At 25.2% G+C, this 27,102-nt stretch overlaps 1 protein-coding gene across 12 annotated transcripts in view; it reads left to right on the forward strand.

Annotated features, from left to right (window-relative positions):
- Nucleotides 1–4,828: 4,828 nt before the first annotated feature.
- The window catches only part of LOC129606310 (bromodomain-containing protein DDB_G0280777), a 99,147-nt gene continuing 76,873 nt past the window's right edge, over nucleotides 4,829–27,102 (forward strand). For 10 of the 12 annotated variants that reach the window (XM_055516569.1, XM_055516594.1, XM_055516620.1 and 7 more), the window contains exons 1-2: nucleotides 4,829–4,984; nucleotides 13,823–14,087. In XM_055516569.1, the coding sequence (XP_055372544.1) occupies nucleotides 14,013–14,087 (75 nt within the window). In that variant the 5' untranslated portion in view covers nucleotides 4,829–4,984; nucleotides 13,823–14,012. Of the gene's footprint in view, nucleotides 5,145–13,822; nucleotides 14,088–27,102 lie in introns of all 12 variants that reach the window. The other 2 variants (XM_055516578.1, XM_055516586.1) reach the window with 2 other exon arrangements.

Raw genomic sequence — 27,102 nt, forward strand, 5'->3', positions numbered from 1 at the left:
GGTGATAATTTGATACAGGTGATACATTTGATTTGAGCCATAGTTTTGGAGGTAAGGCTCGTCATAGTCAAAATTTTTTTTTTTTTTTTTTATTTTTTTTTTAAATCGAAATTTCTCCAAAAACTTGTGTTATTATTTTTTTTGTTTTTTTTTTCGATGCGCTACAATGAGAGCTTAAAGTTAACCAATATAACATTTTTCTCTATCTGTCATAGTTTTGCCAGTAAAATGTATTAAACGTGTTTAAAAACATGCAAAAAATAACATTTCATACTTTTCATAGCATTTATTTATATGCAAGAAAATTTAGTACGTTTTTTTCAACTCGGCTGTAGCTCGAAAACGAGTATATCTGCACCCCCAATCATGTCAGTAATAATTTTGACAACAAATTTGATTGGTTACCTTTTCAATTGGGTAACATTTAGCCTTATCTTATAATTGAATAAGATTATAATACCGCTTCCAAATATACTTAATATTACACACTTAATGCTATGGCCTCTTTGTTTTATAAAAATCATATACGTGAACAATATTAAAACAATGATAATCTTGAGATATCAACAATATCAACAGAAGATGGAAAAGTAAATAGGTTAAATTCATTTTGACATCTATTAAAATCGAATTCGGTCGTTAATAATTCATTCTAATTAGAATATTCAGAAAATTTCTTATTTACTTAACTAGTCTACTGTTCACAAATATAAGAAAATTAAACTGGTTCAAATACATAAGTATTTGATTTATAAAACAGTCGCTTTCTACATCTCGAAATTGTGCATTTTTCGCATATGATTTTTGGATGTATAAAAACTCCTGCAGAATATTCACTCTGGTTTCAACACCTTCTTGCTAATCTAAATCAATATTTGTAATAAAATTATAAGAATTAAATTTCACAATTTTCAAAAATCATAACGGGTCGCAGAATTAAGAGTTAAGGGCTGCGTGTTTGACATGCCTGACCTATAGTATTGTAAATTGAAAATTTATCAAATTTAAATGTCTTTTTTTTAAATCTTTGAATTGTTACAATAAAAATTAACAAAATATAACAGAATTGAGGAAATTCCAAAATGTTTATAATTATTAGATTTTTCTATAATAGCAATCTAATATTCAATCTTCATAGTAGAAACATATTTACATATCTATACATATTATGTTAATACATTTTAAGAGGACTGTAAATTTATTCAAAACGTATACATATGTATATGTAATATCATTATAATAACGCAAGAGAATTATTTCAATTTTACTATTTATAGCTAATACTGCATTTGTATTTACAAGTTATAGACTTATATTGTTGCCTTATTCCAGAAATATTTATTGTATTTATTTAAGTTGAGTATTAAAATTTCATTCCTGCCAATTAGAGGTCCAAAACGAACATGTACATAGGGTAAAAGCTTTTAACAATTACACGTTGGTCGGCATAAACGTATATAATATGTACTTATGCTGATCAGCTTACTAAATTTTCAACTTTCTTCAAATAAAAATCATGAAATATTTTGACAAAAAATAATAAAAGTAGTGCTGATAATAAATTATAATCTACTCAAAAATACAATATATTATTATTATCAATAAATACATTCACTAAATAATAGTCCTTTGCATAAACGAAGTATATCGCGTAGTATGTATGCAAAAACTGCGCTATATTTGTGCTTAAAAGCGAATTATGCTAAACTAACTTGTTCACAAACAATGTTAAGAATATAAGTAGTGCAGTTCAATAATATGATCTGTTTTCATTTTACGGAATTAAAAATGTATTGTATATTCATTCCGTTACATTTTTGAAGTATTGCGTTACGCAATTGTCGTTTTGTATTGCGTTGTATCAATAATATTTGACATTTTATTGATACGAAAAATGATATGTCAATAATATTCGCGTTCCATTTGAACATATAAAACTACAAATAATGAGTTCACCAAAAATTCTTCTAATACCTCGAACAAATGCATATAAAATAACTGTACAGTTACGTTATTTTTTACTGGTAGACGGAAATAGTATTTCTGATTTACAAAATATAAGCATATATGTTCACGAATAGCTTGAACATGTTAATGAAACGTAAATAATATCATCGTTTATCTTATGCATTATTTTTTTTAGATTTTTATTTTCAATATTGCCATTTCTGAAATGTTTTCTTTCTCTATAAGGATTTAATCAAAAACTATATAATATACAAGAATCAGCACTTTTTGTTTTTACACAACATTTTTTGATTCTTTTACACAACATTTTATAATTTTCGACCGATTTCACACACAATCTAAGAAATTGTGCTGATTTTCCAAAATTTTGCCCCGTACCAATAACGTTACATATTTATTTCGTACACCGCTTATTGAGCGGGTACATTTTGTTTAAAAAAAAATTAAAAAAATTAAACAGAAAAAAAACAATAAAAAAAATCAAATATAAAAATTATTTTAAGAAATTGTTGTTGTACAACAATTTGAAATAGAAAAAAAAAATTATCTTTTTGTTTATTTTTCTTGTTGGCTGGTTGAGTTTTTTTTTTGTTATTTTTAAATACAAAATGCATTTAACCCTTAAGGAACTATTTATAATAATTCTCTCTAGCCCACACACTAAAAAAGAAAAAAAAGTCATGTTTTTCAATGAAATATTTTGAGAACAAAAAAAAAATTAACGAAAATGTGATTATTAAGAAAAATTTTCAATTTCTCCCAATAAATTAACTTAAACAAATTTTCTTTGTTTTCTTGACGTTTACTTTGAAATATTTTAAGTTTTCTATATTGATAAGTGGCCCCTTTCTCACCATCGTCATCAAAGCAGGCACTTAAATATTATAAACAATTTATGACTTCGAGATTACATAACACCAAATCACAGTAATTAGGGAAGTAAAAGAACTATGAAGTATTATTAATTTTATGCTTGTTGAATAGCCTTTTATTCCATTTTCCCAGCAAATGTCTAAAAATGCTATTATGTCCAACACCACCAAAGTTATTTTAATACTACTTTTAAAGTTAGCCAAGGAAATTTTAGGTTTTTGTGATCTATTTGCATCTTACAAACAAAGTTCTACTCACTATTATATAAACATATATATACCAATATATGGACACTCTATATAATAAAAATTTAAGACTATATCAAAAAATGAAATATATTTTGTTTGGGATATTTAAATAATTTTTTCAAAAAAAGATTATTTTCGAAAGCTCAGACATGAAGTTCTAACTTTCACCTATAATCATTATCATATATTTAATATCATAACATCATACTTACTTTCGTCGAAAGTATTTTAAACCTTTACGTGACTTGATAAGTTCGTTTAGTGTTGCGAGTGTATTTGACAATAGTGTTAATATTTAGGAATGCGCTGAGTCTTTTTTCACTAGGTTCTTTGAATATTTCTATGAGACTTCTTCTATTGTTGTTGATAATTGTGCTACATTCTCTTTGGTATGCAGCCGAGCTACGTACCCGTTATTATCCTTGCTATAAGGACCTAGAGTTCTGTAACAGATTTTAAACTGAATAATTTCGTAAATGAATAAAACTTAAGTTAGACGATTTATTCTGAGAGTGATTGTTAACAAATGTCTTGAATTAAGTGGGCAAAAGAGTTTACTGTCCTCTACGTTAGGACAAATTAAAAAAAACTTAAGGTTGGTACAGTTGTCCAATATTCGTCATCACAATACGGATTGTAGTTAAAATGAAATGATATGGATTATGCTAGAGTTGAGCCGATATTGCGTACGCTAATTATAAATTAACAAGTTTTCCGTAATTTAAAATCATTAATAAAAACGTAAACTTGAATTACAAATTTTTTATACTTTTTTGCATAAGATTCTTGAATCCTTCTCAAGTGGTACTCCTTTATTAAAATGTGCAAATCTAACATCATTTTTGCATTATTCAACAAATACAATTTTAAACACAGATTACACATAATTATTATATAAAGTTCATTTAATTGTTTCTTAAAATTATTTAAGTATAACAATTGAGTGTTATGTACAGCGATTTGGGTATTAGAGTGAGAAACACTTATACTTAGATCCTTAAACTCTTCTGAAATATTAAAATCAAAAACCGTAACCTATAAATAACAGTATATACTTTATGACAATACAATTCAACAATTAGAATTTGTAAGTAAAATTATGTTATAATAAATTATTAAGGCAAAATGTTATCGAAGAAAGACTATTTTACCAAAATAAATAAAAAAGGTATTAATGAGCTTTAGTATTGAGATATTTCTTGAAAAAAATAATTTCAATTTATTTGATTTCCATACCAGTAGAAAAATAACTGACAGAAGAAAATTTTTAACATAGACAATTATTCAAAAAAAGTGTGCCTATCTAATGCTTACATTGTTTTTCTTTTACAATTAGCAATTCGATGCGCAATTTTAATAAAATTTTCATTACATTGCTAATATTAACGAAACTCAAAAATTACATTTTAGTTACTTAAATTTTGAAAATACAGAAAATTGCAATTAGTCGACAAGAACAAAACACGAAAAAAATCCTAGCTCTGCCTGACAATTTATTCAAAATTTTTCAATCTTCACTTAAGAATTTAAAAAAATAAAAATTTCTTTATTTCCCTCTTATTTTTTTTAAGTTAATTTCTCTTTTCAAAATTAAGTAACAGGAAAATAACAACAAAAAAGAAAAGGAAAAAAATCAAGAAAAAATTCTTTTATTTTGTTTTTCCATGTATTTTTTTGTTTTTTTTTTTTTTAATCTTTTTACATTTCAACTCAGAGTCATTTTTCAGTTGACTCGCAGATTCTTTAACAAAAACACACGCTAAAGATTCAGCTTTTTTTGTTTTTGTTTTTCTTTCTAATTAAAAATATTTAAGAACAAACAAAAAAAATAGATAAATCTTTTTTTTTTATTTGTTTTTAGAAAAAAAAAAAACATTTTTTAAAAAAACAAAGAAGTAAAAAAATTGATCACAAAATTTGAGTTTCAACTATTTTTTTTTGTTTCTTCTTCAAAAAGAACATCAGTTCTGTTAAAAAAAAAAAAATTATTAAAAATTTAAAGAATTCAAATAGTTAAAATTTTTTTTTTTTCATTGGGTTTTAAGACGTTACACTGTGTAAGTTTAAAAAGAAAACAAAAATAAATCAAATTATAAAAATAATTTCAACAATGCTTTAACTTCAATTGTTTTGTTCAGCTTTTTATTTCCTTTATTACATATTAACAATTTTGCCTTAATTTCTTGTTTAAATAATAAAAATTTACCGATATCATAATACCTAATATCATAATTGCAACAATATTTCATGTGGCTAGAATTGTGAACTTTTTTGACTTATAATATACATACATACTTTACCAGTTGACAATAAATTATTGACATGGAGTATGCAAAAAAACCAGTTGCATATCAAATTTGCTGGGTCATAATTTTGAATTTTTTGAACTAAACATAATTTTGAAGACGCATACATATACATATATTTGATTTTCAAAACTTTTCACTAAGAAAATTATAAAAATTTTCAAATTTCGTGAAGTTTAAGATAAAAAGTTAATAAATATGTAAAGTAAAAGCGCTTTTAAATTTAAATTGTTTAGAAACATTGACAAACAAAATTATGTCAACTGAAATATATAGTATACACACTTATATATATATGTATATATACTATAACATTTAGTTAACGTAAAATTGGCAATTTGTAGACCAATGTAATTGACAAAGAATTTTATTTACATACCTACATATGTTTGCTAATCAAAATTGCAAACTATACAAATATTTAATGTTTATATGAGAGTTATGAGCATAAAGATTATATTACTACAAAATTCAACAAATAGCAAGATTTACTCAGCAAGATTTACTCGTATGTTAGAAATAAATAAACGCAGAATTAAGAATAAATGAAAGAAAAGTTCATCTGAAAAAAAGTGTGTAATTTTAAGTGAAATTCATACAAAAGATCAATTAAACAAGGGGAAAATAACAATTTCGGGTAAATAAATTGCATTGTATTTTATAATGGAAACGATAAAAAAATAAAAAAAAAAACGATAAAAAACAGACCGATAAACATTTCTGTACAATAAAACCAAAATTGGGAAATAAATTCTAATTCGATTGGATATTAAGTATTGGATTAAAAAAAATTAAGAAATCGTCTTTCTTGGCGGCAAATGGGTTCATTTTGGAAACCTTACTTAAAAAATAATTAAATGTTTGTCTTCAACTGTTTGTAATTTTGTTGTCATCTACAAAAATAATTAAAAATCCGGAATAAAAAATAATTCAAGGGCCAATACACAAATACGAGTATTAGCGATCCAAACCAAACAAAAAAAAAATAGATAAACTATAAACTCTAACAAAATATTTCAAGCAATTAAATTGAAAAAAAACTGTGTAAAAATTTCATAATTTTATTCAATTAAATTCATATTATTGTTTCTAGTTAAATTCATTTTTACAATAATCTAAAATATATTCTTAAGTGCTAAAACTTCTTTACAACTTTGCTTTTTTGATTTTTGTTTGGCTGACATTTTATATTTATGGAATATGTAATTATATTGTAGAAAGAACTCAAAAACCTAATTATTATGATTTTGTATATTATTCAAAACTTAGAGCTAAATTTAACCTATTTTAACTTATTTTTATAATAATTTGTGGCTATTTGTCCAATGAAAAAAAAAATATAAATCTCATAAAAACATAATTACTTAATTATTTTCTTTTTCGGAATTTGATTTTTTTATAGTATAAATAAACTACAACATTTTATAGAACGCTATAAATAAAAATTTATTTGATTAAAATTAGTCATTCGAAATGATTGCTAAATTTTTCTGAAATCAACTTTTTTTAAGTTCGTTCAATATTTGCTAACTTCAAAATTAAAATTATACTGTATTGTTACACAATTCAGTAATTGATTGACTCAAACAGCAAGCTGAATTGAAAATTAATTCAGCTTTAATAAAATTTTGATATTCAAATTATCATTAAGATAAACAACAGTAGAATTGCCTTATATATTAATGTATTGCTATGCAACACAACTTATAATTACTAATGCCGAAGAGAAAAATCGTTTGGTGTCTGAAACAAGCTGAAAAAAATTTTTTAATATTATTTCACAAAAAATATAAAAGCTTAGTTTCTTAAGAATTGTACATGTACCTTAATATGAACAACATTGTTACATATTTTTCCAAAAGTTGTAACAAATACATGACTTTAAGATTTGCAGAGGTAATATTAAATTATATTATTAATTGCTGAATCTTGCAGTCTTGCAATATAACTGCAACGTCATTTTCAGGAACAGTATAGTTGTCTTAAAAACTACAGTAATACAGTATTTATACAAGATGCAGCTCATAAAAAGTAATTACTTAATTGTATACCAAAACAATATTAACGCAATTTTCAAATCATCGAGTTGCTATTTTTATCTAATAGATCCCGATTTTCTACACTCCTACATGCAAATACAATAAATAAAGCATTTTATTTTTATTTAAAAAATGAAACCGATTTTAAACCAAATAAGTTCGGCAAGTAATATCTTCTTCAATTTTTATTTAAATTATTATGATTAATCAATCAACCAAAACACTGATTGCAACGATCTTAACAACCTTCTAATTATGAGACTATAGCACTACTTACCGGGCTACTCAGCATTTTCCCAGTGCTACGGGCCAAAAACAAAAATAAATTTGGATCGAACCAATGGTTTATAAAGTTGAATTTTTGCATCGAACTCAACGTCTAAAAGGAAAACAATATCAAAAATTTGAAAAAAACCCGGTTTTAGATAAAGATTTATTTTTAAACGACCATTTTGTCATTGTATTATTTGACTATGCCTTATCGGGGTAGAAAAGCCACAGTCACTACTTTCCTGCGATTGCTGAATTTCAAAAAAGGCTAGTGATTTCAATACAATAAATATTAAAAAATGTCATTTTTAGGAATTTGAAAAATTATAACTTTTAAAGCGGGAGGGGGGGAGGGTTCTCTTTGTGTCTATAAAATTTGAGCTGTCTATCTTAAAAGTACCATTTTTTTTTTTTTTGGAGAAATGCTAAAAAATATCGCAGGAAAATGCAGTGAATTAATAATTGTTAATAAAGTAACTAATTTATTTAAAGTTTCCATATGTCAATTTAATGTCATAATCAGAACTTCGCCGCTACTCTGGATATATAAACTGCCCGTCAATTTAAAGTAATTGATTTCAAGTAATTGTTTTACGAGTCATTATTAAAAATTCTGTTACTTACTGCAATTTTAAAATCGTTGTATAAAAATACATATTAGGTTTTGTATACTGAAATCAGATTTAACATCAACTTGACATATTCATCAACACAATTTTAATTTCCAAGTAAGCAAAATTGACACTTGATCTAGTGTTTCGTAAAATCGATCAAAGTTATATAAAATGCGTTTATACATTTACTTATACGATTTCGTATACGATGAAATAAAACAAAAAAATACAATTTTTGTGTATACAATTCACGCAAATAAAATAAATAAAATTGAATTAAAAAATTGTTGCATAATAGCATTTTGTGTGTGTTCTTGAACAAAAAATACAAAAAAAAAAAGAGAAAACTACGAAATTTCCTTTTTGCAAAATAATTCATTAAGAGGCCTAAATTTAGAATTTAAATGAAATATGAGAGAGCAAAATAGCACAAAAAACTTAAATGAAACAAAATAAAAGGAGAAATCATAGCTCGAAAACATACACAAAAAAACATGGACCATACAAAATCGCTTTAATTTTAAATTTACTGCATTAAATTTCTAATAAAATAAAAAAAAATGGTGAAATTTTTATGTTTGTACTAATTTATCGGATTTTTGTGGTATCAAAAAAAATCGTTCTTATTACAAAAATATAAGTGTAAAATATTTATAAACAGTGTATAACTTATTATATGAGTCAAACTATATGAGTGCTGCGAAAGTAAATTATTTTATTTTTTGCAAGCATTTCACTTAACATTTTATCAACTTATAAAAAGCTGAAAATTATTACTGGCATGCGAATTGAAATAGTAGTGAAACGGTATAACTATAAAGCTCAGAAAAAGTATTGATGATTCCCATGCCTGTCTCTCTCGTCATGTAACATACTGAAATGACTTCACATTGTTATGTAAAAAATAACTGTCAAGTCTCCAGTACTGAAGTAATAAAAAAGTTTTTAATTAAGTGTCGATAATGCATTTAAGCTTTATTTCTTACTTCAAACTATACTCCCAAATATCAAATTACAACAACACTTCACTAGTATTTATTTCAGTTCATTTATGCTAAATGTGTAAAATACAGCATTACTGCAATTCCGATTTTAATGATACTTGTAGGGTCGGTGTTCAATAAAGTTGTGGAACGAAAATTATAGATCTTTTCGGCGATATCCCGCGTTCCGCGTGCAGTAAAAAACGAGAAAAAATAAAGTTTACCTTGTGAACTCTGTGATACCCGTACGAATTTGTTATTCTATGTGAGAATAAATATGCCATAACTGACTATGGGACAGACTATGACTTTAAGTTGCCGTATTACCATATTAATTTATGCAAAATTTCAGTACTGTTTTTTTTCTAAAATACTGTGTGTGCAAAACTACTATTGAATTTGTATGACAACTACCAGAAAGAGCCAAGCAATTTTAAGGAATTTTATAAAACACAAATCCGCCCTACTAATATATTAGCTTGTGTTACATCAATATTACAGCTTTTATAGTTTCTGAGTCAAATAACTTTTGAAGTTGTACGGCAGCTACCAGAAGGAGCCAAGCAATCTCAACGACTTTTATCAAACACATTGGCCCTGCTAATATATTGGCTATGAATAAATTATTTAAACAATCTCAATTGTTTTGTAATACAACTTTTCCTGACTCTATTACTAAACAATTCAGCTAAAACGTTAATTTCTGGATTGTGTGGTTAAAGTAATATTTTAATATTAAAATCCGATATTTTCTTATTTGATTTAATTATTAATTTTTATTTAAAACTGTTAGCAATTATCACTTTAAAACAGAATTCTGTAGTAACAAAGAATATAAATGGAATTTTTATGCCAAGATTATAATATTTCACTACAATTTTATAATTCAACAATTCAACTAGGGTATTCTAATACTACAAAGTCTTCTCATGTTGTAATTATAAATTTCCTTATTGATAATTAAAAGAAGTTTACATTAAGGGTTATGTTTACGTAAAAACAATATGAAATACACTGAGTTTTTTTTAAGGAAATCAAATGTTTCTTACACAATTTGTTCATTTTAACCTCAAAGTGTTAAATTTGTAAATATAGACAAACGGCGAAAAACGAACAAAATGAAATTAAAAAACACACATTTTACAGTTGTTTCTTTTTTTTGGAAATATGCTAAAAATAAATTTTAAATAACGACCGCTTTGACAATTTTTTCAACAAATAAATTTTCTATTTAAAAAATTAAAATAAACTTTTTTTTTATCTAAGAGGGAACAGAGAAAAGAGAAAACGAATATAAAAACAATTTTGAGAGAACAGAACAGAATATGAGATTTTAAAAATTTTTCAGAAGTTTGATGTTTTGTTTTTTTTTTTTTTGTTTTTATCAAAAATAATTTTTCCTTATTTATTTTTTCTTATAAATTTCCTTACGATAATGGATTTTCAATTTTCAAAATTTTTATTGAAATTATATAAAAAAAAAACTAATTTTTAATTAGTTTTTCTATTTTTTATTGTCTATACAATGGCAATTCGTTCGTCATCGATAGAAGGAGACGTCATCTGATTTTGATTTAAATAGGCGCCAAATCTTATTTCATTATTTTATATATTTTATAACAATTATAATCCATTTTTTTTTGAACAAATATTTCAATTATTTTTCCATTTTGTAATTTCTGGTTAAATCTCTTTTAAGTATAAAAAAATCATTTTATATTTTTTACTTGTTTCTTAAAAATTTTTAAAAATTTAGAATTTTAGGATAACTTCAATACACTGAGTTTTTATAATTAAGCTATTATAAAATATAGAAATAATATCAATGTAAATATCTCAAATTCTACTAATGCAATATTACAAAAAATTATTGTCTAGATTAGTGAAAGTATTCCAGAAGATTATGAAAATGCGTTTCAAACACTTTTTTACAATTTTAAAGACTTTAATAAGCTTTTAGTTTAAATATAGTGAAACATACGAATTTGGCTCTTAGGAGAGCTTCATTTTGTGCTTTCTGAATTATACGAAATGTTCGCAGGTTATTTTCGGTAACAACCAGAACTCAAATATCAAATTTCAGGAAATTCAATCAATTCGTTCTGCAGATATTGTAAAAAATATAAAATTGGTCCTCAGATCAGTTTCCGAGCTCTGATCTTTGCAGTTACCAAGGCCTGATACATCTCAAAAGTTGATCAATACGTGCCATAGTCGAAATAAACTTACATATAAAGTTTCATCGAAATCGGTCTAACCGAACTTGAGATGCACGCGTGCACACACAAACCGACAGACCGACAGCTTGCTAAAACTAATTTATTTATACTTCCCTAAGTCTGAGATAAAACTTAAAAAAAATTTAAAAAGAGAAACAGTGACGTAATTTCTCGCAAAAAGAAAAAAAAATCTTATTTAAAAAAAAGAATTAACGAGAGGGAAAACTTAAAAAACTTTTAAAATTGGTAATTTTCTTTATTTCATTTTATTTTTAGTTAAAAAGTTTTTGAAAATTTTGATGAAAAAATTGATTATTGTGGATGAAAAAATTTTGAATGATGAAAGTTGCAGTTGTCGAAATATAAGCTTTATATTTCGATAAACAGACAATTTTAATTAACAAAACTTGAAAGAATTTTAAACATTGAGTAAATGAAAATTTCTTAATTTTGTCTCATTTTAGTTCAAAAATATTATCCCTGCATGCAAAAACTTTGTAAAATTTTTTCAAGTTTTATAAAGTTTTTGAAAACTTTCTTACACCAGACAAACCTAAAATGGGCGCGACTATTTTGGTCGGACACAATTATATACAATATATATAAAAAATTACTTCGTCGTTAAGTTTGGATACGTTCTTGATACGTTGATTTTGGTAGGCACATCGTACTAGACTATCTTCCAAAATGATAATTCAACCTACAGATTCGTTCTTGCAGTTCCACAAAAATCAAAAATCCACAGTTTGAAGAATCTTAAAGAACTTTTTCTCATCGTTATTTTTTAAAATTAATAAAATACTTAAACTTTTTTAACATTTTATCGCAATTTATACATACATGCATATCAAATATTTCTAACATCAAAATTGCAATAATAATACTTAATATACTATAAATTTAAAACTTACAAGGTAAATAGTATATTATCGCAATATTACTGTAATTTTGAAATCAGGGCATACATACATATATATAATTTTATTTCTGCTATTTTTTTTCTGCTTAATTTTAAAAAATGCTTAAAAGTTAAAAAAGAAAAATTTAATTTTCTATTAAGTTCGAAAAACCAAAATTTTAACAACAAAACAAAAATACAAAATCTTTTTTTTTTACATTTTTTACAGGTGGTGATTGGTCTTGAACTTCCCTCTTACACTACTCCCAAGCACAATAATTTGTTTTTTTTTTTCCCTGAACATGTATTTATGTGTATATATGAAATATTTATAGTTTATACATTAATTAAAAATTAATTTAATAAAATTTGTAAAACCACAGTAGCAATTTCATATAGGAATTTATTTTTGAATTGATTTCAAAAATTTAAACAATAATTTGATCTAAAACAGGTATATCAGGGTATATCAATATCTGAATCCTGTAATGTAATTATAATATTGAATTTTTAATTTCAAGCATTTTTAAAGTACACTATTTATTTTGCATGCATGCATGCATATATGAAATTTTAATAATCAAAATTATTAAATATAAGTAAATATAAGTAATCGAAACAAAAATTTAAAATTGAAAACTTTAAATATTTAGTGGTTTCTGCAACATTTAAAAATACATAATACATAACGAGTTTTACAATTTCCAATAAATATACAATTATTTTTACTTAACGACTACTTGTTTTTGTGTTGTCATTAATCAAATATGTGGTTGTCAGTCCTATTTGTTGTAATCATTAACAATTGTAAATTTTATTTCAATGACAATTTCTTAGGAGATTAAATATTAAAAAAAAAAGTAGCCCCTTCTTCTTATAAGTATGCTCATATATTTTTGGCAATTATTTAATTTGTCAAAAAGAAAAATAATGAGATAATAATAAAAGAGATTTTCATAAACGCAATACTGCAAAAACATAACGGGATAGATATACAATATATTTCAAAGCAGTTTATATATAATTTAACAGCATCAACCATTAAAGAAATGCAAAAGAAATAAAAACTAAAATAATAAACAATTTCGTTGGCAACCAATGTATTATGAACGTGTTGGTATATTGGAATTTATGATGCGTTAGAATTCATATGGCTAACATCAGTTGTACATTTCTAATCTACTAAGAAAAGACCTAATGTTGCATTTTGATGCTAAAAATTAACTATGAGCAGAGTTCTACGGATATCAAATATCGAAATTGCTTAATATTAAATAATCATATAACCCAAATATTAGTATATTAATACACATATATATACATAAATATATATTTATATGCAAAATAACTTTTGACAAAAAAACTTTTTTTTTCCAATTATATTTTATAAAAATTATAAATAAGTATTACATACATATATATTAATATATATATACACTCTGATATATATATATAAAAATATATACATAGATATTATACAAAAATAAATTAAAAATAAGTAAACGACGCTAAAAAATTGAAAAAAAAAATCGACCAAAAAATAAAAAAAAAAAAAGTTTAATTTGAAAAAAGGAGGAAATTTTTGATCTTCAAAATGGAGGTTTCTGAAACATCTGATAACTCTGGTGTTCAAAAGAGCTCTGAAGCGATTTCTGAAAGCTCTCAAGAGGTGAGATATTAGAGTTTTGATTTCTTTTTTTTTTTTGTTCCCTTATTTTTTGCTGCAATATTTTTTCTGCTTTTAAGTAATCTTCTCTTATGCCATGGGAATTTAATTTTACTTTATGTATCATTTTTTTTAATTTTTAACCATTAAAAAAATCCAAAAACTCGCACGCAGCATAATTCAGCTAATACTTGCCTGAATTGCGTTAAGGTAAAACAATGTTAGATGTTATATAACAAAAATTTCATTATTTAAGTATTTAAAAAAAAAAAAAAAAATTATTACCGAAATTTTCGTTTTCCATATATACTTTTATGCTTAATTTCGCTGATATTTTAATGCCAAAAAAACCGTATATTTTCTTTGCTAATACATTTTTATTTTTATTTTATTGTTCGTTTTTAATAAGAACAGGCTTAATATTTTGCCAACAACTTACGCAAATTATTCCTTTCATGATTTTCTTTATTTTAAATTTTTAAGTTTCCAGCTTAAATAAATTTGCTTACAAAAATGAAAATAAAAAAAATCAAATGCATTTTATTTTCCCATTCAATACTTAAATATTAAATTAACAGCCTAATTGTGTACCTCGCTTTTCATCTCATTTTTATTCACTTACAAATAAGAATTCTCCATTTTTCTAATGGATACATATTTATAATGAATTTCAAATTATCGACTGAACGTCTTCCTTCTTCTGAACCTTCAAAATCAAAGTGAATAAATTTTGTATAAATTTTAGAACAAGATTAGATACACAATATAGAATAAATCTTCTCACATAATACAAATTTGTAATAGTTACTCGCCTTCTTCTCATTTGGCGAGTAAAATACCGAGTTACACAATCAGGCTCTAAACAATTTTTATTGCACACAATATCATAATGAAAGTCTTTATTTAAAATAATTATTTAAAAAACAAATAACAAAAAGGAAAAAGTATCCATATCCTGACTTCAAAATTACAGTAATGCATTAATACACAATTAAAGTTTCATTTGTGTTCTTATTACATATTAAATTGTGTATTGATATCATATTATTGCAATGCTTAAGTAAAGGATACTTAGTGATTTACTTAAACTAAAAGGGAGTTTCCTTTTCATACACCAAATAAAATTTTTATATTTCGGAAAAATGTTGATATTTTCATTAAAAATTCTTTTGAATTATGAAGTTTTGTTATTTTCGCACATTTGAGAACTTTAGTGTTGGAATTCAAGTGACGGACGCAAAGACTTTCAAACAATATTCATATTTGTTAAATTTACGATATAGTTACGCAAATTGTTATTTAATATTATACATATAAATGAGATATTTTCTTGCTTCAAACTTTAGTTTTTACTGTTAGATAATATTATAACAATGTACTTAGTTTATTACATTTCATTAAAAAGCATTATACTAAAAAAGTTTTTGTCATATATTACAAAACGTTTGTTTAAATATTATATAATACAAAATTTAAATATTCAGCAGGGGATATTATTAAATAAATAGAGTTGGGACAAACCAATGGTTTGTAATTTAGCACTTCTCCTTCAACAAGTGAAAATATTGCTTTTATGAACAATCAGCTACTTTCATTCATATACGAATATATATAAAAAATTGCATACCTTTTGGGACGGACAATGTATTCAATCAGTTAAATAAACTAAAAGAGAATTGAAAAATGTGTAAACATAATGTTCGAACTTAACGGTTATTTGCGTGAGTTAAGAAAAATAATGATATTTTTTAATGACATGCCATTTACCGGTAGCTTTCTGAGTTTATAAAAATTTGGAAAAGCTTACTGTTTTGGAAATACAAGGTGCCAAAAATTCAAATATTGCAAATTTCAAGAGACAATAACTTGAGAGGGGGTGGAGGTAGAAAAAAAAATTTTCCAACCAAATTAACTAGTTATTAGTGTCTAAAAGCTGCTAAAATATCAGACTCCTAAAGCATTCGGTCGTATGTAGATGTCCAGTAGGAAACTATTCACTTTAAATATTGGGTATTAATTTCTATCCTTGTACATAATTCGATAATAGACTTTCTGGTTGGAGTTTCAAAAAAAATCCCCTATATTGTGATAACGCTGAAGTTATTTTCCCTAAAAGTAAAGAAATAAACGGATAGAAAAACTATCTTAATTTAAATTATGAATTAATAAAAACAATTAAAATGATGACGGAAAATAATTTTTAGAGCGATAAAACTACACCTACTTAATTTACAACTTGCGTTACTTACATCAGTGCTTTTTTCCAATAAGAATTATGCAAAACGCGCGAAGTTTGATAAAATAATTAAGTATCTGTAACCTGTTTTATAAAATATAAGTAGCTATTTTTAGACGACAACGGTTGCATTAATTCGCCGGCAGTAGTCTAGCCTAAATCCATATATTGCCGTTGGTGATTTGTTTTACATCATATGTTTGCATTTGTTTGTTACTTTATAGGCAAAATGCTAAACATTTGATTATAACGTTCCGCTTGTTCTGGGTTAACAACGGAAATAGTCTGCCGTTGCCACTCACCCTTTTTTTTTTACAACTAGTATGTAGCTCAACGTAAGTTAAAGCAAAAAGAAAAAGTAATACTACTTGGATGCTACTCTTATATTTTTTTATTTTGATAATATTTCCTTTGTTTATTTTGTCCTTATTTAGTTTTTAGATTTGTTGTAAAAAGGCCTTTTTATTAGGAAAACTTTTTTTAACACTATCACATTGTAGTTCTTAGTATACATATACGGCCATAGGAAAGACAGAAAACATGAGATAAACGTAACTACGTAAACACTTTATAATTTGTGCCCTAATTTGAAAAGCCCAAAAATTCAAAGATGTGATGTTAAACAGTAGACGTGTAAGGCTTAAATTTTTTCCACCCAAAATAGCTGGAAAACCATTAAATTTCCATTTTTAGATTCTGCTAGATTACTTCATGGATAAGAGAAGGCTATTCTTTTCAATTTTTTTTAGTTATATTTAATTTCTTTATCTTTAAGGTTAACTTCTTTCAATCATGTCTGTCCGACATTTGGTTTGCCAAGATGCAGTTTTACTGCAGTGCCTTAGAAGCCCGCTACACATCAGATTTAATCTACGTTAAAACCTAAATCTGATGAAAATCTTATGTTTAATCGAAGTTAGACATCAGATATTATCTGAAAAAAGAATGGCAACATATCCGATTATCATCAGATTTGCTGTCAGATTTTTAAAAATAACATGACGAAAAATAAATATTTAAAATTGTTTTGCCACTTTTTTTTTTTTAAAAAAATTATAATTTTTGCGTGTTTCTATTTCAAGTTTTTAAAACTTAACAATTTTGATATTAAAATGAAGTTTGAAGTATTCTGAGCAACATATCAAATTTCAACTCGAAATTTTATCTATAATTTGGATTAAGTATATTTTCGAGTTTTTACGCATTTCTTTGAACTACCATGTCAAGAAGCAAGACAATTTCAATACCACAGCTTTTATAGTTTCCAAGATATAGTCAAAGCTAAATCAACTCATAGTTCGACGTTGATTAAAAACTTACACTTGAGTCCATATCTCAGAGCATTATTTCTTAGCGTTACAAACGGTAAGGCAAATTTAGTATACCCTTCGAGCATACGTTCGTTCAGGTATAAAAAATATGTAGAATCCGTAGAGCTAAAAATGAACATTTTCCGACATCACTTCCATTTAAACTGCATATAAATTGGAAATTTATTTTTGAGTTACTGTCTGGACCTGGTGGCTTGATAGGTACATATATATGGCATTAGTCCAGACCTTGATATTTTTGTTATGTTAAGGTCAGAATTTAAGTAATTTAAATTATTTTGGTTTCGTGATTAACAATTTCAAATTAAAATTTTTACTCACACGCTCAAATTCAAATTAATGCCCAAACACGCCCAAACACAAAATTTCAAATTAAAATTTTTACTCACTCAAAGTGAGAACTGATGAAAAATACTGGTGTTTATTTGAACTGTTAACTTTAGAACTTTGCAGCGATGTTAAGAATAATAAATTTTGGTCAAACCAATGGTTCTTTTCCCTTCAACAAATGATACTGCTTTTAAATGCGATCTATGTATACCTTCCACACTATTAAAATTATTTTCATTCATACAAGAAACTATTTCTAGGATTGCATATAGTTAGGATGAGTGATTTATGTAGTCTTTGAAATAAAGCAAAAATAAAGCTCGATTTTAAGGGTTAATTGTGTGAGCTAAGAAAAATGATTATATTTTTTAATGTCATAGAATTTACCGATAGCTTTTTGCGTTTATAGAAACTTGAAAAAGCTTGCTGTTTCGGAAATATCCTTATGAAAATCGCCAAAAATTAAAATTTTACAAATTCCAAGAAACTTAAAAGGGGGTGGAGATGGAAAAAAGATGCCTAAAAACGGATATTAAATAATGTAAATTTGAACAGCCATTTTGTTTTTTTAATGTTTAGCTATATTGTGCCGCTATTTAGGTTTTCAAGCGGGTATAATTTTTAAAGGCGGGAGTAGGTAAAAATTTTACCCTACGGAAATAAATTTTTGGTAAAGATCCATGTACATATAAAATTGCAGCTTACTATCTTCAAGGGTGTAGAAGTTTTGTAAACATGTCCACGGACGGACGGACAGAGTGAGACTAATAAGCACTTTTTTCAAAAATTTTTTCGAAAGTGCTAAAAATGTACAAAGGCCCAATACCGGTTAAAAAACATTTTTTTTAATTTAATATTTATTGACGTTTCTTTTCATTAATAATTTTTTTACAGTTTAAGATAAACTTGTGTAAATGAGTATTTTCAATGATTTTCGTACGTTTTTTTTACAATTTTTCGCAGCTATCGAAAAATCGAAAGCATAATTTTTTATAGAAAAACTTTATCTTGAATTCACCTGTGATGTAATTATATATAATTCGTAATTATTTTATGATATCAAAGAAAAGTACAAACTCGATAATACATTCTTAAAACGAAAATTTAAAATTTTTTTGAAATATACCAACACACAAAAAAATTAATATTACTTGCATAATGAGTAAGTGTGTATTTTTTTTTGGCTTCTTCAATTCCCCATGCGTCAAGTACAAATAGGATAATAAAAATTTTAATGATTTTAACAACAGGTGTGTGCTAAATTTTGAGATTTATATTTCTTTTTGTTTTATTTTATTATTATATTCTTGTTTAGAATAAACAATATGAAAAAAAAAATTTTACTTAAAAATGAGAAATTCTTTAGCTGATTTCGTTTTCAAATAAATACAAGTAAGGTGTTTGTTATTTGCACTTGCGACGTCTAGAACTATTTTACATATGTATCTAATGCATTACCTTATATGATGATGCGTTAATAATTTTATCTATGAAAATAATATAAACACAAACATACATACAACAACATAAGTTAGGTTAGATTGCTCAACCCCCCGAACGGTACACTTAGGCTACCGGGCTTAACCGTTGTCGTGTCGCCGGATCTCTTTCAACTCTATAACAAGCAGCCCAAACTCCTCGGAAACTGACCAGGTCCTAGCATTTACATTCGCTAAGTTTGTAGCGCGCCGAAAAAAGCGGCATCAAAGAAAAATCTGCCTGGAGTTCTCTAACGCCGGATACGAGCATAGTAGGCTGGTCACCGTTTCTTTCTCCCCATAATAACAGCAGCTACTACAGAAATCGTTTACGGGGCGGCCCATCCTCCTGGAATGATCGCCAATCAAGATCCCTTGTGCGCGGAATTTTAGCTTTGGCCACAACTTACTTATCGCTTTACATGTTATTCCATCGCATCTATATACAAATAAAAATATTAAAAATTAATCTTACTTTTATACATAATTTCGACCAAATTTTGTTTTATGGTAAAATTAATTTGCTTAGTAGAAAATTTAATATCCTAAATTCAAAAAAAATTAATTAAAAAAAAATCATGAATAACGATAATTGAATCATAATTAAAGAAGAATGAATCATATTTAATTACATACATACATACATTAATATATATAAATAGAGTGTTATTTTAGGTAGCAATATTAAAGAAAATGTAATGAGTACAGAAATATGCCTAGAAGCTTCCCGATACTACTGGTATGAGTATTAAATATATACGCACTACTGATACTACATACATACATACATATTAAATGTATTATGCGCATGTGTATCTATACTTTTTCTCCGATATGGTATCGAAGGATAATGTTACAAAACAAGTGTTGTCAAGTTTCCTTATATTGCATAATTCTTTATAATATGGCTGGAGGAATGATATCGACGAAAGATCTCCATGGTATTTTATCGGTTCTATGAAGTATTATTGATATTTTCATGCACATATTTGATGTCATACTAACAACACCCGTAATGAGTCATTGGAGAGTGAGTAATAATATACATATGCAATTATTATTATCGGCGAAGCGAATGACATTTTTGGTGGATATGAATTTTTAGTATTATGAATGGCGAATTCGCTAAAACTTTATGCGAATGAGCTGTCAAAACTCTTTCTCAAATTCTGTACTACAAGCTCGCCGAATGAAAATAAATCAAAATAAATAATTTTTTTTTATCGTATTAATTATGTTTATATTATTATAATGTCATTTTGTAATGGTTTGAGCTAGCACTGTTTTAAACCTGACCAACATAACCAATTGCCGATCTTAATTTGAAATACCATTTGCTTCGTCTAGTTCATTCGATTTGCCAAACTATTCGCTTCTCCGATCATAATGAGGGTTATAATGATTGTTTTTATGTTAGCCGCGAAATAATTAAAGTAAATAAAACTATTTAATACATACAAAATACATAAGTTGAAGGGGAAAGTACAAGAGAGAAAAAAAGTATTATTTAATTTAATTAATTTTATATTTTACAAGTTAAAGTTATGTAAGTATTTATAAACAGAGTGTTTTAAATGTTAACATATCTAAACATTTAAAAACTTCGTTTATATTTTGCAAAACAGTTTCGTTAATAATTTTTATGAATCTATTTTTACATAATTTATTTATGTAATACAATTAAATTTTTAGATACATATGCACCATAAAAAATATAAGAGTTAAGTTATGTTCTGCTAGTCCGAGCAATCGTCCGTCCCAACGATCAGCCAAAAACCTATTTAGCTAAGCTAACCAAATTTTTATTAATTTCTTAGAGATGTTACCACGGGAATCTTATATTTAATATCCTATTTTATTTCTGATTCAATCAAAACAATGGTTTAGGTAGTTGCCATATACAACTTTAAAAATTAATGCAAAGTTCTTGAAACTTTCAAATCAGTGAAAGGAGTAAAGGGGCCGCTATTAAATTAAAATTTGATTATAATCGTACAAGTTCTTATAAAAGCCATCATTGAACTCCACAAAAATAATTTGGTCATATCTTGAAAACTGTAAAGTCTTCACAGCATTTAGACTTTGCATAAACAAGTTTTGTAGTAGATTCACTACACCAACAAAATTTAGAGGTGGTTGTCATATTTATAAAAATTTTCATTTATTTTACATGTCAAAAGAATTATTTATTCTAAAAATGACATAATTTGTTTAAAATTATTTAATTTGGAAATTTTGCAATTGATATTGTTAATCAAGTATAATTTAAATAATTTAAGATAAAAAAATTTTTATTTATAATTTGTAAATATTATTATACCTTATTTATTGCTAGTTACTTAATTATTATTTTTGTATTTATAATTTTTATATAAACTATGTAAGCATTATGTTCCTAGACTCCTTGTATTTATTTCATTTATACCCTACGCCGCTATTGTGGTTATCTTTGGTTTTTTTATTTGTCTTTATTTTGTAAAAATGTTGTCCAATTTTGTTGTTTTTTTTTTCTAAATATTTTCGTGATTTAATTGTTTTAATGTAAAAAATTTTCGTTATATCTGCAATCATATATTTCACTATAAATACACATTTTATACATAAAAACACAAATTGCACATATAAGTACATTTACAATTATGTATACAAAAAAAATATGCATATTATATAATTTTAAAAACGACCACCTAAGAGTTGCAGCATTTAATTAAGAGCGACTCAAAAATTTATAATAGGAAAATTAGAAAATCATTTTCGAAATTTTTGTTTTAATTTACTGTCATTTTACAGCACAATATTTGTCACAATACTTCGCATTAATCTTTGTTTTCATTGGAAGTATTTATCATTCAATTCGAATAATTCCCTTATTAAAGTGATTGAACTTCAACTGTAATATTTTATAATCAATTTTTAATGCGACAAAAGTATATTATAAGATAAAAGTACTTGAAAAGTATATTTGCGAGTAGATTAACATTAAATTGCTTTAATAATTTAGCATAGAAAATTATGTCAACTTTTTGATCATTAATTTTATGGAATAGCTTTTACTGTTTTTTAAAAAATTCCAATCCAGGACAATTTTTTTTTGTAAGAAGTACGTATATAAGTTTCTATTTGAATTTATTTATATAAAGCATAAACAATGTATGGCAGTCGTAGACATCACAAATAATAATCTGCAATTACGGAATGTTTTCAATCGGCATACATATTAGAATTTTAATATTCTAGAATTAATTTATCTAGTATTTTGATGTAAAGCTAACGAAACTTGAAAAAACTGAAAAAACATTGTTAAAAATTATGTTGGAAAAGTATACGTTTAGAATTTATAGCTTTTGTAACTACACATATAATTCATATAAATTATACCCGCAAAGTACTCAATATCCTTGGGTGTGAAAAATTTTTGATGGCGTTTATAAGTTCGTATTTTTTATTACTGTTCAGTAAAAATTTCAAATTTCAATGTCACATTACAAATCATATTAGTTTTTATATTGGAATAAAAAACAAATGGTCGTAATTTTAAAATTAAAAAACTTAAAATACATTTTTACGTAATGAAGACTTTATGTGCAAATGTATATATTTACAGAAAGTGAAAAAACCTGGCAATATTTGCTATTCGTTACAGTTTTTATTTAAGTGTTACAAGTTTTTTTGTTTGTAATAACTTTGTTGATATTGTTATTCATATATGTTATACTGTTTTTTAATTTATTTCTTTATTTAGGCCCTAGAATAAAAATTTTGCTATCAAACTTAATGTGATTTTTAATTGTATGTAATTATATACTTATTATATACTGTACACGTTATCATATTAATTTTATTATATTCTAAATTTCATTTTGGAATATTGGCAAGGTATTGTATGTAGATTGAAATTTTTTTTCCTGTAAAAACTGTGGATATTAATTATTACTACATACAAGTCATTTTTAATTTACTACAATGTCAACACGAGCGGTAGCTTAAAAATGTAAATTTTAAAAATTATTCCTAATTTTTAAAAAATTTTAAAAATATTAAGAATAATTTAAAAATTCTTTGAAGTTTGTAGAACTGAACTATTTTAAAAATTTTGAACTTTGTTTTCTTCTTTTTTCTTATCTAAAATGATACAGCATTTTAGCTTATTGCGGGATTAAATGTAATAATAGAGATTAATTGCTTGCAATTAATCTCTATTATTACATTTAATTTTTATTATTGCATTTTGAGTTTTTTTGTACAAAGACTATGAACAAACACCTAGTGAAGATGAAATTAATGTCAATTTGACTTATTCTATTATATATTAAAATTGTATTGTTGAACTAGCCTAACCTAGTTACTGCGAAAACGTTCTATTACACAAGTACCATTTAGGACAATATTTTAATATGATAATATGTACAGGCGATGTTATACATTAAGTTGATTTCGGCTCTAAAATTTGTTTCGATTATGTTAATTATATTGTAAAATATTGGGACTGATTCAAGTAACAGAAGAGCCAGTTATTTAAATATTTGCTGTGTTCTGGTTTTTTTGTTTATTTTGGGTTTTGGTTTGTCCGATGTTTTTAAATATTAAGATAAATTGAAAAAAATGAAAACGAATTTTTAATTATTCTCTAATTTTTTTTGTAATTTTTTTCTCTCTCTTTCTATCCCTCACTTACTTTTTCAATTGAATACGACTCTATTTTTTGTAAATTTTAAAAATGACGATGACTTTTGTGGTTTAGGTGAGCATTGAAAAATCTTCAACCGGTAGTATTGCTAAATCAGTTAGTAGTCAATCCAAAATTGAACAAAGTGTTGTTCAACAAAAATCTATAACATCATCATCATCAATATCAGTGAGCTCAACATCAACACGCCAAATGACATCATCCAGTTCATTAATGAAAAGCGTAACCGAAGGCACTTCAATTGAAGAAATTGAATTTTAAATAGACATTTATTTACATATGGGTTTTTAAAATGAAAATATATTTTTATTTTGTTATAATGACGATATTTTAAATAATAATGTTTATGTTGTTTACGTAAATCGCTAAATTTTGCGTCCGTTTTCTTGTTTTTTTTAATTTTCTGTTTTTCATGCACACTTTTATAGCGAATATTTTGTTAAAATTACATTATGTATAAAAAATATATGAGAATAAAAGAAATTGTCTTGTTTTTTTTTGTTAATTGCAAACATGAAAAATATATCAACATAATTATTTACACATATTAACTATTATTTTTGAAATGAATAATTTTAAACTACTTATACTCGTATATATACACATATATATATATATATATATATATATTATATATAATATATTATATGTAATTTGAAATTAGATTTCAGGATATATTATTTTAGATTTCATATTCTAATAATAATATTATTGAATTGGATCACTAATATTTTATTACTACAAAATTTTATTTAATTTGACATCTGTTGGAATTTTATTGAAGCAAATGTTGCTGAATAATACTTTAAAAATTTAATAAATTGTTCTTTTATTTAAACATAGTGCTTATTATTTTCACATATATAATACGATATATGCGATATTAGGTAGATTTTTCGTGAAAATTCGTTAATATCCCTGTATCTGGAAAACCGTTGAGATTTGACAACTGTTTCCAAACAAAAATTTTACCCATTTTTAATGTCCTAAGCAATGACATATATGTAATATTGTACTCTTTACTGAACATCCTGTATATTCAATTTTTATATTTAATTTTTAACTACGTATGTAACACCAAAATGGCAATTTGTGTGACTCCATGGAGTATACATATTCAAATCTTAAATCGAGATAGCTATACTCGTTCGCCCGTGTATTGTTGAAGCGCTAATTTGAGAATGCAAAGAGCTAAAAACTTGAAATTTGGTCGAGATGTTCGACGCTCAATGAGAACAACAACTACATCGACTAGATATTACAAAAACAAATTTTCGGATTTTCGATTTCGGAAATGAAATTTTTATTTTGGCGTTGTAGTTGGAAATTCGACAAATGGAGCTTAATGGAACTGGAACATACATAATGTCAAGCTGTTTTTCAATTTATAAAAAATCAAAAACAGAAATTACGTTTTGTATAAACGAACATATCAAATATGTTTAAATTTAATAAATGTATTAATAAGTTTTTAGCATGTATATTTGCAAATTAATTTAAATAAGTTGTTGAACAAGTGTAACCAACAATTATTATTAACAATAAATTTATTTTTTACTTTAATTGATTTTACAAAAGTAGCAAAGTAAATATTGGAGGTAGCAAGCCATATTGTCAAATCACTGTTCATCAATATATTCTTTGCTTACATTTAAAATATTATTTTAATTCTTTGTTTATATTTAAAATATTATATTGATATACAAGCAAAGAATATATATTTTTTAAAAGTCGTTGAATTTTGTCGTTCCAATTGAGCGATATTTCACCGACATCAGCTGATCACGTTTTAGTTGTCGTTCTGATTAAGCGTCGAGGTATATTTCATGAAAATGAAAAGTTTGACATATGCAAGATAAAGATAAGAATAATGTACATATGTATGTATGTATAAATATTATAGTATAAAATGATTTTGAAATGTATTGCTTCTTTTAGAAAGTTTTCCACAACATATTTTGGAATTTATCAAAAATTTAACTAATAACTCAATAAAATTGTAATATTACATCAATTTCAAAGTCTTTTATAATAACCGAGTACGAAAGTTTTAAACTTTTGAATTAACTTAAAATATGCTGAAAAGCATTCGTTAGATCTTCATTCAAATGAACATTTGAACTGAAGTTTAGACTTACAAAATACGTTTAAGCTTTACTTACTTTTTTTGTCTTTTGCAATAAAAAAGACTTTGAAGTTATAATTTTTTGTTTGCGTTGTAATAAGTTTAAGCAGTAAAATGTTCCATCCATTTATGTCATATTCCATCATATTTAATCTTATCATAATAACAAAAATTTGATATTTCGATTTTCCCTTGATTTTTGTTAAAGTAAATTGAATTCAATAATTAATTAAATAAAAACTGACTAAATATCCGATCGTTAAAGTTATTTAATTGGAAATTTGAAAAATTTGAATGTATGTATAAAAATACCATGTTTTTCAAATCATATTTGGCATCAACATTATGTATTGAACTATGACATTCTTCTTACGCTTTTAATGTCCTGTTATGAAGCAACAAAAAATACAACTGCCTATAAATTGTTAAATAATAGATAGACGCTCATTGTTCAATAATAGATAGACGCTCATTTTGGGAAAACATTCAAAAAATTTTTGGCACTTTTACAAGATTTTTTTTTTATATAAATATTTTGCTTTTTATTCCTAATTTACAAAAACAAATTGCACGAAATATTTTATATGGCTATACTACACATATGCTTGTATAGTATAAACGTTTTATATGTATAAATCTGTATGGTATGTACATATGCGTATATATATATATATATGCTTATATTATACATTAATGATTAACATATTAAATGTATTTATATCTTATATTCTACTTTTATTTTTGATTTTCGTGAAGGCTCCTATCACGAAGCCGTGTCAAATTTTAACTCAATTTTATGTTTTTCTTTTCTTAAAAAAATACTGTATATAT

This window comes from Condylostylus longicornis, unplaced genomic scaffold (assembly GCF_029603195.1).
Source record: "Condylostylus longicornis isolate FDR11 unplaced genomic scaffold, ASM2960319v2 ptg000003l, whole genome shotgun sequence".
In the NCBI taxonomy this organism is placed as follows: domain Eukaryota; kingdom Metazoa; phylum Arthropoda; class Insecta; order Diptera; family Dolichopodidae; genus Condylostylus; species Condylostylus longicornis.